This window comes from Tubulanus polymorphus, chromosome 3 (assembly GCF_964204645.1).
Source record: "Tubulanus polymorphus chromosome 3, tnTubPoly1.2, whole genome shotgun sequence".
NCBI lineage: Eukaryota > Metazoa > Nemertea > Palaeonemertea > Tubulaniformes > Tubulanidae > Tubulanus > Tubulanus polymorphus.
Window position 1 is genome coordinate 24,950,229 of NC_134027.1, and position 17,314 is coordinate 24,967,542.

At 41.0% G+C, this 17,314-nt stretch overlaps 2 protein-coding genes across 2 annotated transcripts; both read left to right on the forward strand.

The window, feature by feature from the left end:
- Positions 1–4,066: 4,066 nt before the first annotated feature.
- LOC141902671 (endothelin-converting enzyme homolog) lies at positions 4,067–7,486 on the forward strand. Its single transcript, XM_074790500.1, has 9 exons — positions 4,067–4,239; positions 4,754–4,860; positions 5,146–5,204; positions 5,809–5,928; positions 6,165–6,307; positions 6,655–6,720; positions 6,838–6,939; positions 7,060–7,136; positions 7,257–7,486. The coding sequence occupies exons 1-9, from the start codon at positions 4,072–4,074 to the stop codon at positions 7,354–7,356; spliced, it is 942 nt and encodes a 313-aa protein (XP_074646601.1). The 5' UTR covers positions 4,067–4,071; the 3' UTR covers positions 7,357–7,486.
- Positions 7,487–8,858: 1,372 nt separating this feature from the next.
- Positions 8,859–17,272, forward strand: LOC141901463 (NFX1-type zinc finger-containing protein 1-like). Its single transcript, XM_074788710.1, has 4 exons — positions 8,859–8,990; positions 9,885–15,915; positions 16,030–16,122; positions 16,325–17,272. The coding sequence occupies exons 2-4, from the start codon at positions 9,900–9,902 to the stop codon at positions 16,462–16,464; spliced, it is 6,249 nt and encodes a 2,082-aa protein (XP_074644811.1). The 5' UTR covers positions 8,859–8,990; positions 9,885–9,899; the 3' UTR covers positions 16,465–17,272.
- Positions 17,273–17,314: the final 42 nt, after the last annotated feature.

The following is a 17,314-nucleotide window of genomic DNA, read 5'->3' on the forward strand; positions in this document are numbered from 1 at the left end:
TTACATGATTATTTCTTCGATTTTGGCTGATTTATTTTGGGATTACTCATCGTTTATTCATCTCACATGGAAATTGAGTATCTTCTCGACTTATCGAGTGAGTGATTCAGGCGTATAATTAAGCACCGCCCAATTCGACTCGGGTCTGGTCCGGCCAGTTTGACCGGGGGCAAATCGTCTGCTAAATTCATCGAAATCCAGGTGAATACACCGACTTTCGACACGATCTCTGGTTATCGTACGGGAATTCCCTAGTCAGAATGATCTTACGCAAAAACCTGTCATCAATGTCTTTCGGCGAAGTGGTAGTCAGTGCGAAAGGCGAAAAGTCCGAAGCTCGATGAAGCTATCGATTGTGGTTTCGTTGAAGTTATCCCACAAATCATTCGAACATTTTTTCGCCGAACGACCCAAATAGATGTCAGAATATTAAATGTATTTTTTTCCGAAATGACCGAGATAGATGTTCATGTCAGAATTGTGTCTCGTTTATTCGACGTACAAATCAAGATTAGGAATGAACGATCGATTGATGATTGATCAAAGTAACACACGCGAATCGCGCCGTGGTTCCTCGCCCGCCCGCCCGCAGACGGAGGCAACGACGTCGCGAAATCTAATATCGAGCCGGCGACAAAAACCTCAAAGAAATAAACGACTCCTCGGCGGCCTATTTGAGGCTTTATTGAAATAGCTTTGATGTTCGATACGTTGATTGGTTACGGCGAAAAAATCTCGAGACACAAGAGACGCAGCCACGTTCGGTAGCGCCATCGGTATTCTAGGCATCACAGTTCGCGGGTATACATCAGCGAGCGCAATTAGCCGAGCTTTAAGACATTGCACCAATGGTCCCCTAAGTCTATAACGTTCTCATTTTTACAATGCGCACCGCGAATATCCCGAACAGCCCAATTCCCCACAGATTGATTAAAAAATTATTGGCCAAAAGCGAGAAATATTCTTTGATTCTTAAACGATATCATAGAAATCGAGACGTGTCTGAGTCGAATAAACCATTTAACCGTTGCGAGCCGTTATTTTGTTCCGGTACTCTTTTATATCGCTCTCGTCTCGGATTGTTGCAAATTTGAGAAATGAATTATACGTGAACGTCGCAGTATCCACTGTCAAAATCCATCGAAGGATCGGTGATATATGATAACACAGGCAACACAAATAGTATTTGAAAAGAGAGTGACCCAACAATTGGACAAAAGTATCCTAACAAAATGGCGGCTAGCAACTGTAAGATAGTTTATTATGCAAACTGTAATGGATTTTTTCATTTTTCTTATTCAGATCACTGCGCGATTTCGTGTGGCTAGTTTTCACATTCCAAAACGCTAAATACATGGGCGAAGACATGCCCTACGCCGACTGGAACGTACGTATATAATGCGTGCAATTATGTAGCAACATAGCTTTGAACTCAGATTCGGAATCGAAACCTTGTATTCATAAAACCCGAGTCATTTTACAGAAATAGAAATGTCTACTAGGGTGTGGTTGCGTAACCACTTTGCTTTTGTTCAAAGCCCGTGCAGAAAGTTGCAACCAACAGAACGGTTATTAGTTTTCCATTCATGAAAATCTTTCATAGCCGCGCGTAGCTGGAGGATTGAATATTACAAAATCGATTTGAATTTTATTGCGATCAATTCGTAGTGTGACGTCAGACGTCTCAGGGCTATGATTAGATCTGTTTTTGAAATAACGTTATAGTTTTGTACATCGTGAGTTGACCTTGACTTTGCCGGTTACGAATTTCAGAAACTGCAGTATTAAATCAGGGTTCAGTGTCAAATTCAACTCAAAAATGTAGGCGGCTTTGATATTAAATTAATATCATTCTCAATGCATCCTTTATCTCTCTTTCGTCCCAAGATAGCAATGAATCATCGGCAACGTCTGTAATTTAGAATTTTATCGCATGCAATAAAATCTAAAATATCGCTGTCGTATTCTTTCAATAGCACTCTTTTTACGGATACGACTACGGTAAATATCACGTGACCAAACGGCGCCGGAAGTCGCGACGCCGCCGTCGTAGACGACCACGTGGTCGTAGGTTCGGCTATCAGTCGGCTGTTCCCGTACGTGGTTTTAGTTTATCACATCAGTTGTTAGTTGTAGTTTAGTGCGTGCGTTTTTAGTATTGTATTGTGTCCTTCCTTATAGCTACGTGATGATGTCATTGTCGGTTCGGTGTTTGAATGTAATTCAGTGCTGAGTGACACGCGGGTTCGAGTCCCGCATCAGGATGCCTCTAAAATACAAATAGCGGGCTTCTTTTTGTACCTTCTAATGTTTTCAATATTCAGACCTATTCTTAATAAGTGCACCCTGTTAGTGCACTCCTGGATTCGCTGTCTTTGGCCTGCACTGGGTAAACCATACCCACCCACCATAGAACGGGGCCCTGCATCTAAGACACTTCGAGTTTAATATTAGAACCTTTATGAAACTTCAATTCATAATCAAACCATATCATTATTTACCATCAAAACTCCCTCTATACGGTCAGCCTCCTAGCTGTGAGATTCAGTGTTAACCTCTTATATTGTTCTTTGAGGGTATAAAAATCTACTTTAAATGACTTGTAGATTTTATCTAAAACATTCTATAAGATTAGTTTTTCTCTCTTCAAAATATCAATGCTATCTACATCCGTTTTGCGCAGTTTAACTTGCCCTGATTACACTGAAGTGTGGGTGTGACAACATCAGAATATTTCAGATTCTTCGTTCCGTGAAACTGGCCCATATGGACACGTTCTCAATCGAACGTTTCGATCGATAAGAAATTATCAAAGATTTGACGACCTGAAAGATCGAAATCTGCGATCTCATATAAATCATTCTACCGTTTTTACAGATTATGGTTCGACGAATCGATTGGAGGACGTGCGTTAATGAACTGATTACCGGACACCCGGGATGGAGGTTAGCTATGGAAGCGCTATTTATCAGACGGTATCTGCCTTCGAGAATCAATGAGCGCAACGAGGTATGAACATGTTATTAGTATAATATAATATAATTTATTTTTCATCATTATGTCATGCAAGATGCAATATAGGAGTTAAACATAGTTTTTACAGACATAAGATGAGGGACACAGTGCGAGCCTAGGGCTGTACTTATAATTACTAAGGCACTGTGCCCACGTGCATTATGTGCAAGGTGCATTACAAATAGATATATATGTTACTTTATAATATATGAATATCGTTAACATTATTATATTCATCCATATTCATAATAATAAGAAGGATTATAATAATTAATGATAATAATAATAATAATAGTAATAATAATAATAATAATAATAATGATAATAATATAACCATCGAATCAACCATTATTAGATAATAACTTATATTATCGAATATTGTGTTCTATCATTTTTTCAACCCGAATGACGAGAGACTAAAGACTAACGCACACGACCCTGGGAAACACGGAAACCGGACAGAAGAGATAGAAACATGTTTCCGAGCGTTTCACTGATATCAATTTCAGAAATCTGAATTTATTACCTGGTAAAATGAACTGTCCGATAATTTATGGAGATCAAATCAAAATGGGTTTGATTGATAGTCATGACTTGACTGTAAATCTGTTAGAATATAATCAAATTCTAGTAGACCAAAGTTGTACTTACTTCGGTATTAATCAAGTGCATGCTTGAAATTCCGTTAAAACTGCAAAAGCACTTTTCTAATAACTTGCAACGATTCTAAGCTTCGCTTTGATACAGTTTGAACTTTATAAGAAAGATTGCATGACTTACGTGTACCTGTGCTCGTTCTAAAGTCCCCAAAGCATGGTTCGTTTTTTCGGTTAAAAAAGCTTTGATCTTTGATACAATTGATAAAAATAGACAAAAATCATAATGGGGATTTAGACACTGTTGGGACCTACTGTCTTTGATTCCGTATTTCAAGATGGCGTCGTCAAGTGCAAAGGAAAACAGTTCTATTGTAAATAAAAACAAAAACGCACCAACTCAAACTCGCATTACATACAATTTCTTTAATGGCTCGACCTTGAATTACAGATTGATAGCATGATCGAAAAAATACGAAAATCCTTCATCGAAATCATCATATCTAAAACCTGGATCGACGACCAAACAAAAGCTCTGTGCGTTCAAAAAGCCGAAAAGATGTCGAAGAAAGTTCTATACCCGGCGGCCGTGCTCAACGGCACAGCTATCAACCTCTATTACAAACCGGTAGGCTATTAGAGTCGCGCTCCGGAATATTGTCAGCACTCTGTCCGTGCCGTGATGACAACATAGTTAATCCCACATTTAAAATGAAGAAAACAATGAAGTCCGAAATGTTTTTCTTCGGGTTAATAGTTTATTTTCATTATTACTGTGAGATTCTCTATATCATTATGTTGACATCATCGTAAATCTCATTTTTATCGACATTCCGTACGAGTCAAACGTTCAGTGATTGACTAAGGTATCATAACTTAACTAAGAGACGATGCAAGTTAAACATCAAACAAAGGAATACAATGAAATTGATTGACAATTCCAAACGGATGCAACAAACCCAAATTTCGCATCAACGTTGGAGGTTTTCTAGATTTCGAAAGCTAAGGAGCCCAAGAAAGGGTTTAATTACTGGATTTCGAAATTTGAGAGAGCTTTTCATCTGGACACTGAACGGATAAACCAGACATTCATTCCATTTTATTCATTTGAAGTGATATATCGACGACATTTTCTTTCGTAGTTGGACATGCGACCTGGTAAATACTTCGAAAACTACATGTCGCTGAATCGATGGCGAGTGAAAGCCGAGTACGAAAGTGCTATTGACCCGGGAGCTAAACTTCTCAAGTAAGATCGTTAACCATTGACTAAACTCTCTTTTTCCGTGCTTTGAAAATTATGAATCCTGGCACTTATAGTTTATTCAACGAGTTTAGGTTACGTTCCCACAGTGTTGCGCTAGTGTTTTTAAAACATAGTCATAGTTATGGTTAGGTTAGGTTAGGTACAAAACCATTTGGGACACCTAAACTGCAGTCGCCTCGTTTAATGCCTAAGAAAACATTTCAGACTCTTCTTATTCCGAATGTTGGATTTGATATAGTCTTACATGAACAATTCGCTTATTTTCAGCTGGGACGAAGGAATCTATCAAACAAACGCGTTCTACTCGCCGATATTCAACGAATTTTGTAAGTACATAATGTGTAAATTACAGACTTACGTTAATGTATAATGATAAAATGTGTAACCTGTAAACATTTTCTATTCGTCTGTTTGATACTTGTGTGTGCATGGCGTGTGAGTGTGATAAACGGTTGTATGAATACTTCTTGGTGATACGGCCTTAATATGGAAATAAGGCTAACTTCATTAATGTCTAGTGACATGTGAGATGACCCGTGCATTCAAATTTTAGTCGCACCTGTTATAGTCATCAATAATTCGGCAGAATTCATCCGAACATCCTGAATTCTTAACTGATGTTAATGCGAACAGGCGATGACCAGGCCCCAGGGGTCACCACAGTCATCCACATACTCATGGATTTCAATTCAATATGACGAAAAACTCAGCTTCAATCGTGTCCGACTGTCCAGTGTTGCCAACTGGTGGATCCTCACATGCCACAGCCGACTGCGGAGTAGGCCTACTCGTCTACTTAGTTCTTAAGCCGCTTATTTTCTATCTAATGAATATTTTCACGTCTCTTTAGGATGCATTTTCAATGCAATTTTAGTGGTACAATGCATCAATAAAGCTTCAATTTAGTTTTCTTGTTTACCCTTTTCGTAGCAATATTGGCGGCGATAGTCGATACGCCCTATTACGAGATCGGTGTGCCCAAGTATCTGAACTACGGCAGTATCGGGACGGTTATCGGGCACGAAATGACCCACGGATTCGATACGCAAGGTAAATACAAGGAACTATTGGTATTACATAGTCTATGAAACGGTGATGTTTCTGTTTTTGACACAAACGTAATAAGAAATAATTTGAAAATCTGTGGAATATTGTGTCCTCATTAAAGTTTTGTGCAAAGGTACCATAACCTGTTCTAAAACGTAGAAATTACAAATATCTTTTTGAATTTTGAAATAAGTAAATTTGTCTCATATTTTTCTTGAATTTTTTATTTTCTATCGAAGGCATGTACTACAATCCGGCCGGGCAACATCAAACGTGGTGGAAACTGGAGTCGATTATACAGTTTGAGAACAGGGCCGCCTGCTTCGTTTATCAGTACGGGAACATGAGCATGTACATACCCTACAGAAACCGTACATTACACGTGAGTTACACTCCAGAGACTTTCTCATTTGAAGAATGCTACTCATTTTTCTAGTCTTCAAGTTCTTAAAGATGTGAAATTTACTAAGTGAAAAGGATGAAATAATATGTTACACAGACTCGTCAAAGGTGATTTTGAAAACTTCACGTGTCTATCGTATTTACATAGGGAAATGGCAATCAAGCTGGGGATCTGGAAAGTTAAGCGCACTGAGCAGCTTCGCTGTATTTAGTGCTATAAGGCACATCATTACCAGTATCATTATCTGTGAATCTTGACCAACGTGAATGGCTCCTAAGATGATTTTAATTCGACAAGTTTAAAGATAATTTCACACCTATTTTTAGGTAAATGGGACCAAGACTTTGGGTGAAAATATGGCTGATAGCGGAGGTGTCAACTCGGCCTTTCGGGTAAGGGATCAAACGTTAAAACGTAACATTACTCCACGGTAAATGCATCAGTGGAGACAAAGGCAACACCTATTAGATCCTACCAGATCTTTTTCCATTGATACTTTTTTTCTAAAGGCTTGGAAGACTTCTACATCGGGAACAAAAGCTGAGCCTGTACTGCCGGGTATGCCGACATCGATGTCACCCGAAAAACTATTTTTCATATCGTTAGCTCAGGTCAGTATATATCTGAAACTCAGTAACAACTAAAGCTAGTGATATCAAATCAAATCAAATCAAATATAGCTGGATTTATAGAGGAACATACTGGTATTCTCTTGTTTAATTCATCTTCAGACTTATTGCGTGAAGTCGAATTTCGACACTCTTGAAAACTCATTCCTAACTGATGAACACACTCCCGACGAATTACGGTAAAATAATCAACTCAAATTCAATCGCATCTCATCCAGCTGTTCCCGAACCAGAAAATCCAAAAAATATCCATAGAACCGGTTTTTCATAATCTGAAATGTGTTTTTCTTCTTATTCAGCGTAAACGGATTTGTGATGAACTCTAACGATTTTTCAAGCGCTTTTAAATGTACCGCCGGTTCACCGATGAATCCTGTGAAAAAATGCAAACTGTGGTGACCGAAAGTCGGCAGTCTTAAACGCGTAATTTACAATGCAACAAATCACGTATATGTATCATATGCAATGAATCATTTAACATGTGAGTGAAATAAATTGGAAAAAAATGTATATTTTTTTGTATAAGAAAAGGTCGAAAAATGATTTCAAAAACTTATTGATATTTTCTAGTAAATAAACACGTCATGCAGGGATCTGTGATCTGATAAGTGTTTCGTCATTTGTGTTTCTTTCGTTCGTAATATAGGACATAAGCCGCGTCAATCACTTCATACACCCCCACCCTAAAGAAATCTTGGAATCTTTGGAATCCACCTAACCTCAGTCGTGCATTTTCTGTACCAGGTCTGGAAAGTGGGCTGGAAAAGTAATTCTTGAGTTTCGATACTTAATTTTCTAAATAGGTGTTCTGTTTTTTTGGAATTAAGAACTTCTCCTGACCTCCGTTTGGTAGGCCCCGTTCCCCGTTGCGTTATTAAGATGTCAATAATTCTTAGATGACTTCTAAGCACCTAGCAGTTGTTCGGATGTTACTTCTTCGCAGAGACTGATGCTGATATGACTGATACATGGAATAGAGTCATTACATAGGCTGGGGGTGATGATACCAAATTTGAAGACCCCTGTGAAGCTGGCTCCCGGTTCCCGGTTCCTTATTCGGCTCCCGATTCAAAATGCTTTTGAATCGGGAGCCGAATCGGGAACCGGGAACCGGGAGCCAGCTTCACAGGGGTAATTTGAAGCGCATTTGAACTAGACTCTTTGGGATACCTGCGGGATATATGGCTCTGTGGGCGTTCTTAAAAAGGGATACCTTATTCTAATAAATATGTTATATAAAATCCCACTCTTTAGCATTATATATGTTTGATATTTTCATGCACTGCATTAGCTATAATCAATCATAATACACCGTAATAATAAACCACTCCATGAATGAATACATTTTACATTTATATACGTCCACATTCAAATGAATCATATCGCCTCTACCCCGACCCCAACCCTCCTCTTAAGAATTATTCCGAAAAGGCCACGAATAACCGCACATTTTCTCTACGTCCCTGGACTACGTAACAATAACGCTTAGCAATGCTTACAATGAGTGTTCGTTATTTCTTCATGAGGGTTTTTTTATCGGGAAACTACGGAAGCCCCTAGGTGACATATGAGATAATTTTTTTCATAATTTCGACTTATTAAGTCGAATTTCGACATAATAAGTCGAATTTCGTGTTAATTAAGTTGAATTTTGACTTAATAAGTCGAAATTCGACATGAAAATAAAACTCGAAATTCGACTTAATTAACACGAAATTCGACTTATTATGTCGAAATTCGACTTAATAAGTCGAAATTCGACTTAATAAGTCGAAATTGTGAAAAAAATTTCTCGTATGTCACCTAGGGGCTTCCGTAGGAAACGACCGCGTATTGTAGACTTACGCCATGATTACGCGGTAGAACGGGAAAACCCCCGCGATCAATAATACTCAGTATACGTCGGATAAACCAGTAACCGTCTACTGCGTAATTTTTACAGCAGTAGGTTCCATTGGAAACAAAGAGGCAATATTTGGACCTACAGATTCAGCATTTGAATTTCAGGAGACTTCAAGTATCTAGGAAAAATAGTAAGTCCACAATGTACATTGTAAAACCGAATCCGTGCTAATCCCGATTATAACTAGGTCGTGTTTGGAGTAAATTTCTCCTCCATTCGTCGATTGTGACCAATAACAACGAATTTATTTTATTTTTCACTCACTCAACCTTTCAAACTTTAATCTGAAACAAGACTTACCCTGAACATTATTTATATGAATATCATATATATTAAAATCAATTATATATTAATTATAAAAGTGTGAGTAAGTTGTGAAAAAAAATTCATATTTTAACAGATTTCGAATAAAAAAATATGTTAATAAATGGACAATTAAAAACTAACGAGTAATTAACGAGTTGATTAGAATAAGGTTTCTTAACTAAAAACATAGTAAATTAATCAAATTTTTAAAAATATAAAATGTAACGAGTAATTAACGAGTTGATTAAAATAAGATTTCTTAAATAAAAACATAGTGATGATTTCAGCATTACAACTGGAAAAAGTGATTTAAAACATTATTCAGTTGCTGGAGGTTTAATATTGGCTGCGCTTTATTTTTATTATGAAAATATCAGTAAGGATCTGATGAATGAATATATGAAATTGAGGAAGAAATTGAAAAAATTAAATGGAAAAAATCACAGAAATAAAAATAAAAAAGTTGATTTATAAAATTATTTAGAGGATTAAGACAGCATCTTTTAATTTAATTTATTCTATATATTTTAACTATAAAAATGAGTGAAAATATATCAAATTTATTATATCTTATATACAGAAATCAAGAGCAACTGAAATTAATTATTATGGTTGCAGCCTCAACTCTTTTACTGTCCGAGTCAATTACATGATTATATATACTTAGGCCTGCCTCTAGGATTTCTGCAAGACAAGTCGATTTTATTTTCAATCATAGGCACAGCAGAGTAAAATGGCCAAAGGCGGCAGAGACCTCGATAGGAAAAAGCTGAAGTCGATGTTGACGGCCAATGAAGATGACATCGAGAACTTCCTAATATCAAGATCAGACGCACTCCTAAAGAAACTCAATAGCGGCGACATCTCCAACAAAGAACTGGAAATGTTGATGTGCTTATTCCGGAAAAGCTGCGAATGGGAAAGCGTGCACAATTTGTTGACTTCGTCGGCCATTTTCAATAACAAAGGCGTGATAAAAGACTATATCGCAGAAATGAACGCGAGCGGTAAGATAAATGGCGATAATAAGACATTTCTGATTGATCTTAACACGCTGGTGACCGCCCTGGTGGTGAACGGGGCGAGTAACTCCACCAGAAGTAAACTGAAGCTGATAATAAAATCGATTTTGACGGGCGGTGTTATTTCCGAGGAGCAGAAAGGTACATTTGAGATGTTGCTGGAAATGGTCGCCAACGAGAGGCAGCTAGTTCGTCCGCCCACGACGACCACAAAAGATAAAATTAATGAAACGCAGAAAGAAGCGCCAAGTCTTACCCATAGAACAAACGTCATCAGATCACCTCAAATTCCTTGTGCTGGAGTTTGGAATAGTTTCAAACCTCGCGAAACGCCAGCGCCGGTTAGCATGGCGGATATCATGAGAGATGAAATGAAATCAACAGAAAACACTAGAAAGCAACAACCTGTAAAAGCGGACGAAACGATGAGAAATCAGAAGAAATCAACGGATTCTAGAAAACAGCTACCTGTCAGCTTGGAAGAAATCAGTGGAAATCAAACCATTTCAACAGGTCCTAAGATAAAGCAACAGCCGGTTAGCATCGCTGAAATCATGAAAGAACAAGCGAAATCATCGGATTCTATGAGGAGAAATAAACAGCGGGTTCGCATGGAAGGAATCGCAAGAGCGCAAGAGAAATCTACAGTTTTTTGCGACAAAACGAAGACATTTAATCAATCCATTCAGTCAACAACTCGTAAGGTAGTCGGGAATACGCCACAGATTAAACAAACCAGGGAGGTTCCCTCCGCCCATCTACCAGGAAAACCTGAAGATGGTTGGAGCAAAAGTTTTGGCACGAGTCGGCAGACGAAGTGGTCTCCTTTTCCAGAGAAACCGCAGCATCGAAAACCTGCTGACGAGTCAAATCATTTCGTCGACGTGGCTTTTGAATCGGAAGATCGCTTTATTCAAGCAGCGCTGCAATTTCTCGACATAGACGGCGAATCGATTTCGAACTTCCTGAAACAGAGGAGTAGCCAGATGAAGTATAAACTGAACGACGAAACTTCGAGTCCTCGAGAGGTTCGAATCGTCTTGAAACTATTCGCCAAGTGTTTTGAAGACGCGTCGTCCGGTAATTTGATAAGGATTTTGACCGATATAAGCACTACGAGGTGGTTAGACTACGGTTTGGGTAGATACCTGAGAAAGATTCGCTGGTCCAATCTGGATAAAGAAGAAACGGAAAGTCTGGAGAATATCGTGATCGTATGTAAGGCGCTCATGTTACGGTTGCCACAGCGGACAGCCTACCCGGTACTGATGCTTCTTTCGGATCTGAAAAAACGATCGGAAATTAGTTCGTTTTTCGTGAAGAACTACGAATCCCTGCTCGAAAAACTAACCAGAGCGCATGAGCTCGCCGAGTCGATTGTCGAGGCAAATCTGTCAGAGAATATTGGGAATGCTGATGAGCCAAGCCACGAACAGGAAGAACCGACACAAGACTTCCTGGACACTGTCATATATCCGACCAAATCGGACATCGATTCTCCCGGAAATATTCCAATTAATCTGGCAAGAGGGAAATACAAGAGTCCTAAGAATTATTTAGACACTCAGTTCAGATTACTGAGAGAGGATTTCTTGGCACCGCTTCGAATGGGTATTAAAGAATACTGTGAGAACGCTGAAGCCGGGTTTCCGCTGAGGAGACTCGACGCAGACGCGTATATCTACACGAACGTTACGTTCGTCGGTATCGCAGACGGCTTCATCGTTAAATTCGATCACCGACACTTGCGCATTAACTGGGCCAGGACAAAACGTCTGTTGACCGGTTCACTCGTTTGTCTATCGAACGACCGGTTCCGCACGTTCGTTACGGGCACGATTAAAAGACACGACGAAAAGAAACTCGCCGAAGGCCGAGTTGAAATCACTATCGACCCCGAGTACATCAACTCGTTGTCGTTTCTCAGCAGTTACACAATGGTCGAAGCTACGTCTTTTTACGAGGCGTATAAGCACGTGCTGAAGAGATTGCAGCAACTCGGCGAAGGTGTGAAAAACGACGTACCTATTCCATTTCAACAGTACTTCGTCGACGTTTCGAAGAAAGCCACGCCCCCGCTGTACATGAAGTCGGACCCTAACGAGATAATCAACGTTCGGTCATTTATGAAGAAGAAAGAAGTGACCGTCAAAGAATTCCTCAATGGAAATTGGGCGAATGATGAAAACGGGCAACTCGACCAGTCTCAGCTGAAAGCACTACACGCAGTGTTCTCTCAGGAGCTAGCAGTCGTGCAAGGACCCCCCGGTACTGGGAAGACATTCATCGGTTTGAAAGTCATGGAATTCTTGTTCGCAAATCGTAAACTATGGAACAAAGATCGGAACGATAGTATCATGGTTGTCTGCTACACGAATCACGCTTTAGATCAGTTTTTAGAAGAGGTGTTAGCGATGAAATCCAGGCGTAAGTTGATACGTATCGGCGGCCGTTGTTCGGAAGAGAGTCCGGTTTACGAGCACACTCTCCATTCGATCCGTTCGCGTAAACGGCCGCGACGTAAAGGCGACTCGGAAGACGAAGATGAAGACGTGATTATCGTCGATCTATACGAAGAGCCGGTCGATTTGAAAAGATTGCGGGCTCGTAAAAAAGAATACGACCGAATCTTGTGGTTCATGAAAAGCCAACTGTTAGACGGACCTTTCGGGCGTCATTTGATCAAAAATTTGCCAAGAATACTGCCGCAGCTTGCACAATCGAGCTTATTCATATGTAGTGCTCCGTTATGGCAATGTCTGGCTTACTGGTTACTGGATGTAAACCCGTACGATGCGGCGGCAGGAGAGGATGAACTAGAAATGCTGGAACGTTTGGTATTTAGGGGCTCCAACGTGAAGGAAACCCCGCCCGAGGATGTCAAAGAAAATGATGAACAGACGACCGACTCTAATACATTGACTCTGAATGTTAAAGACGAAGCGGACTTGATCCTTGAGGAACGCGAGGTTGACGGACAGGATGATGGAAAATGGGAGGTCGTAAAAAAAAAGAAAGCAAAGCGCCAAAACGATAGCGCTGATGAAATGTGGAAAAGAACAAACGAATTGAAACAAAAGCTACTCGAGGAACTCGGCGAAACGGCCAAGCAATACAAGAAGATGGAATCGGGAAAGGTGCAGATGGTTGAAGACATTTGGAGACTAAAACCGAAGCAGAGATTTGAGGTGTACCTGGCGTGGTTAGACAATTATGTACGGCAACTGGGCAGACAGTTCAAGGGATTGGTACAAACCAGAGATATTTGCAGTAGGGCGCTCGACGATCGCTTAGAACGCCGAGATCTAGAACTGCTGAAAAATGCAGAAGTGATCGGCATGACGACGACCGGGGCTTCGAAATATTCCAGTTTAATACAGAAACTACGTCCGCGTATACTGATCGTGGAGGAGGCGGCAGAGGTTCTGGAAGCGCACGTCGTAACCGCTTTAACCGAGAGATGCGAACACGCCATTCTGATCGGCGATCACAAACAGCTACGCCCGAATCCGACCGTGTACAAACTGGCGAAAGATCACAACCTCGATATATCGTTTTTCGAGCGCATGATACGTAACGGATATCCGGTTACGACGCTGACCAAGCAACACCGAATGCGGCCGGAGATCTCGGCGATTCTTGTACCGCATATCTACAAGAAGTTGCTCGACCACGAATCGGTGAAAACCTACCCGGACGTGCTCGGCATCGAACGAAACGTGATATTTGTTGATCACAGTCACCAGGAAAACCCGGAGAACGAGAGTAGAAGCCGCAGCAACGAATACGAAGCAGAGATGATCGTCCATCTGGCGAGACATCTCATAAAGCAAGGCTACAGCGGGTATGACATTACCATCTTAACCCCGTACGCAGGACAGATGTATAGGATTAAGGATTTCATGAAAAAAGTCCTATCGGCTGAACGCGATCTGGACGAGTTGTGTAATATCAGAGTTACACCTGTTGATAATTACCAAGGAGAAGAAAACAATATCATTTTGATATCGTTCGTTCGAAGCAACAAAGCTGGAAATATCGGATTTTTGAAAACGGCGAACCGGGTGTGCGTAGCATTGTCGAGAGCTAAGTGGGGCATGTATTGTATCGGTAACTTCACCAGTTATGCGAAGGAGTCCCGTCTTTGGGAAGATTTGGTGTACTACCTGAGACAAAAAGGTTTCCTAATGCGTGGCTTCCCGCTCACCTGTCAGAAACACCCAAAACACTTACCATTAGTGAAATCGGTGGGTGACTTCAGAGAGTCACCGGACGGCGGCTGTCGAGAGAAATGTGATTTTCTTTACGAGTGCGGCCATTGGTGCCAGAAATTCTGCCATAACGATGACCCGGAACACGTGAAATACGTCTGTCAACAACCGTGCGAGAAGATATGCCCCCGAGGCCACCGGTGTTTAGAAGTGTGCGGTAACGTGTGCGAAGACTGTCCGATACCGTGTGGTCTGACTTTACTCGGCTGCGGACACAGATGCATATCTCCGTGCGGACAAGATGGCCGGAAATTCGGCGCAGAAGTCACGGATTCGCAACCATGCAATCACGACTGCATGACAACGGTCAACAAGATTCTACTGTGCGGTCACACGGCATTCAATGGCCGATGCAGTGATAATGTGGAAGAGATGAAGTGCGACGCTCTTGTCCAGAGAACTCTGGAATGCGGTCATAACAAACAGGTCATATGCGGCGGCGTTATCGAATCTGTCGTCTGTGACGTGATTTTGCAGCAACCGCACCTGTTGCCGTGCGGTCACGAAGCTCGAGTCAGATGTCACCAGAAAACATCCGGACTCGATCTGGATCACGAACTCAAGTGTAAGGAAGCGTGCCAGGCGCGGTTACCGTGCGGACATCGGTGTTTGGGGATATGTTTCGACTGTTCGACTGGTATTCATCGGAGGTGTCGAGAAGTGTGCGGCCGTCTGTTGCTGTGTGGTCACGTTTGCAAGAAAAAGTGCGGAGAGCCTTGCTATCCGTGTAACAGTCAGTGCGAGGTTCATTGCTGGCACCGACGGTGTAAGAGAGGCTGTATGGAACAGTGTTGTACGCCTTGTTCGGTGGACTGTAACTGGATTTGCGAACACCATAAATGCGAGAAAAAATGCGATAAAATATGCGATCGCGCTAAATGCGACGAACCTTGCACGAAGTCGTTACCGATGAGCGTAAAGAAGTGCCAAGGTTTATGCGGTGAGCCTTGTCCATTGGTTTGTCCTGCAGACCCCAATAGCGCATTAACCACCGGCGGGAAAGCCGCGTTAGATGGACGCGAAACGAAGTACGTTAGGGTGAGTCCATGCGGGCATTGTATCGACTCGGAGGTACTCGAGGATTTAATGACGAATCGCACTCACAGAGGAATGAAAGTGGTTAACGTGAAGCGTTGCCCTTTCGCGAATTGCGATAAACCGATTGTGTTTTGTCCGCGCTACGGCGAAGAGGTGCGAGCTTCGGTGAAACTGCTGAAACAGATATCCGCGTACAGGGCGTCGTTTTCACTAGGCATTGAATTCATTATAGAAGATCTTGTAGAAATTAGCGCTGATAGGGAAAGGCTGAAAATGCTGTACGACATTGTCGATGCCATGCACTGTAATAACCTTGAAGAAGCGGAGACTATTGTGAAGTCTGTAGAAGTTTCTAAGTCGATTATCGAAGATTTCCAATTCGGATTCATGGACAATGTATGGTTACAATGTCCGAAGGGTACGTGATGCGTTAGAACACGGGCCGCATTTAACAGTGTTATTCACATCTACAATGAGCAATGACGAAATTCTTATTGAAGTTAATCCCGTGGTCATTGCGGTTTCATTTCAGGGCATTTTTTCAAAGATCCTGGAACGGAAAGCGAAGAAGAGGACATTCAATGCGATAAACCGGGTTGTGCTCTCAAACCGCGTAACCGCACACGTAAGCAATATCTATACATTATGTTGTACACAAAGTGTCCGCACGAAGTCATATTCTTTATTCCTATAACATCTCGATATATATTCAGTTTAAAACAGAGGTAGTTTAAAATAGACATACTCAAGGATATCTGGCACAGATCTTAGGACTATCTGAAGGAAATTGCTTTGTATAGTTTGGTTTTTTTTCTCATATTTTGCAGAGCTTGATGCCGAGGTTACCCCAAGGCACCGAGGCCTGGCAGACGATGATGCTAGAGATCTGTTTAGGAGGGAAGTATTATTAGGAATGATGGATATCACAATCGATGATGAGAGTTCGTCTGATGACGAGGGAATTTGAATTGACTGTGATTTTACCCAATAGCACTATAACGTACTATATAAGTATCTCTGACTCCATCAGTGTCCGAATATTTCCTCGAGCTGATGGAATACCGTCGTACATTGCATAATATGCACCGATGGAATACTTCAGTTTCCCCCAAGATGACTATCAGAATTTAGCCGAAACGTTGAATAAACAAGGGAACAAGGAAACATTTCGCTCAAGGAAACATTTCGGACTAAAATATTTATTCCTACTGTAGGAGTTAGCATTAAATACGACGTATCTTAGTCCACCTAAGAAGGGGGCTTTTAGGGTTGCTAAATACCTCTTGGATTTTAGATACGAATGTTGGTCGGGGTTGTTTGGGCTATATCAATCCTCTTAAGAGGTCGAGTCTCAACCAAATAACGGGATGTTAATTGCAATTTTGTGACACACGTAATCAAAACTTATTGCCTCTATGCTTATATACGGTTATGCGATGTACAATTATTATGTCTTATTCTCTGATATATACATGTATATACGTAATGGCCAATATAAGTCTTCGCTAGGAATGGGTTTCTTGTGTATTTCGAGGTTATCCGGACTATCCGGTTAGCTTTTCGGCTGTTCTAGTTGTTCATCTAATCCAATAGACCATACACGCGTATGTGTGACGTCACAAATGCTCATGTTGGCGACCAAACGACGTGGTAGTCAATATGAATGACACTGGGATGAAACCCCGATCCTTTAACGGCCCCTGGCTTGTCATCAACCGTTTTTTCCTCAGGTTACGTGATTTAGATTCCGACCCAAACGTCCCTGGTATGATCCGCTTGTGGTTCCTATGAGATTTCTAGAAAGGATTTTAAGAAGA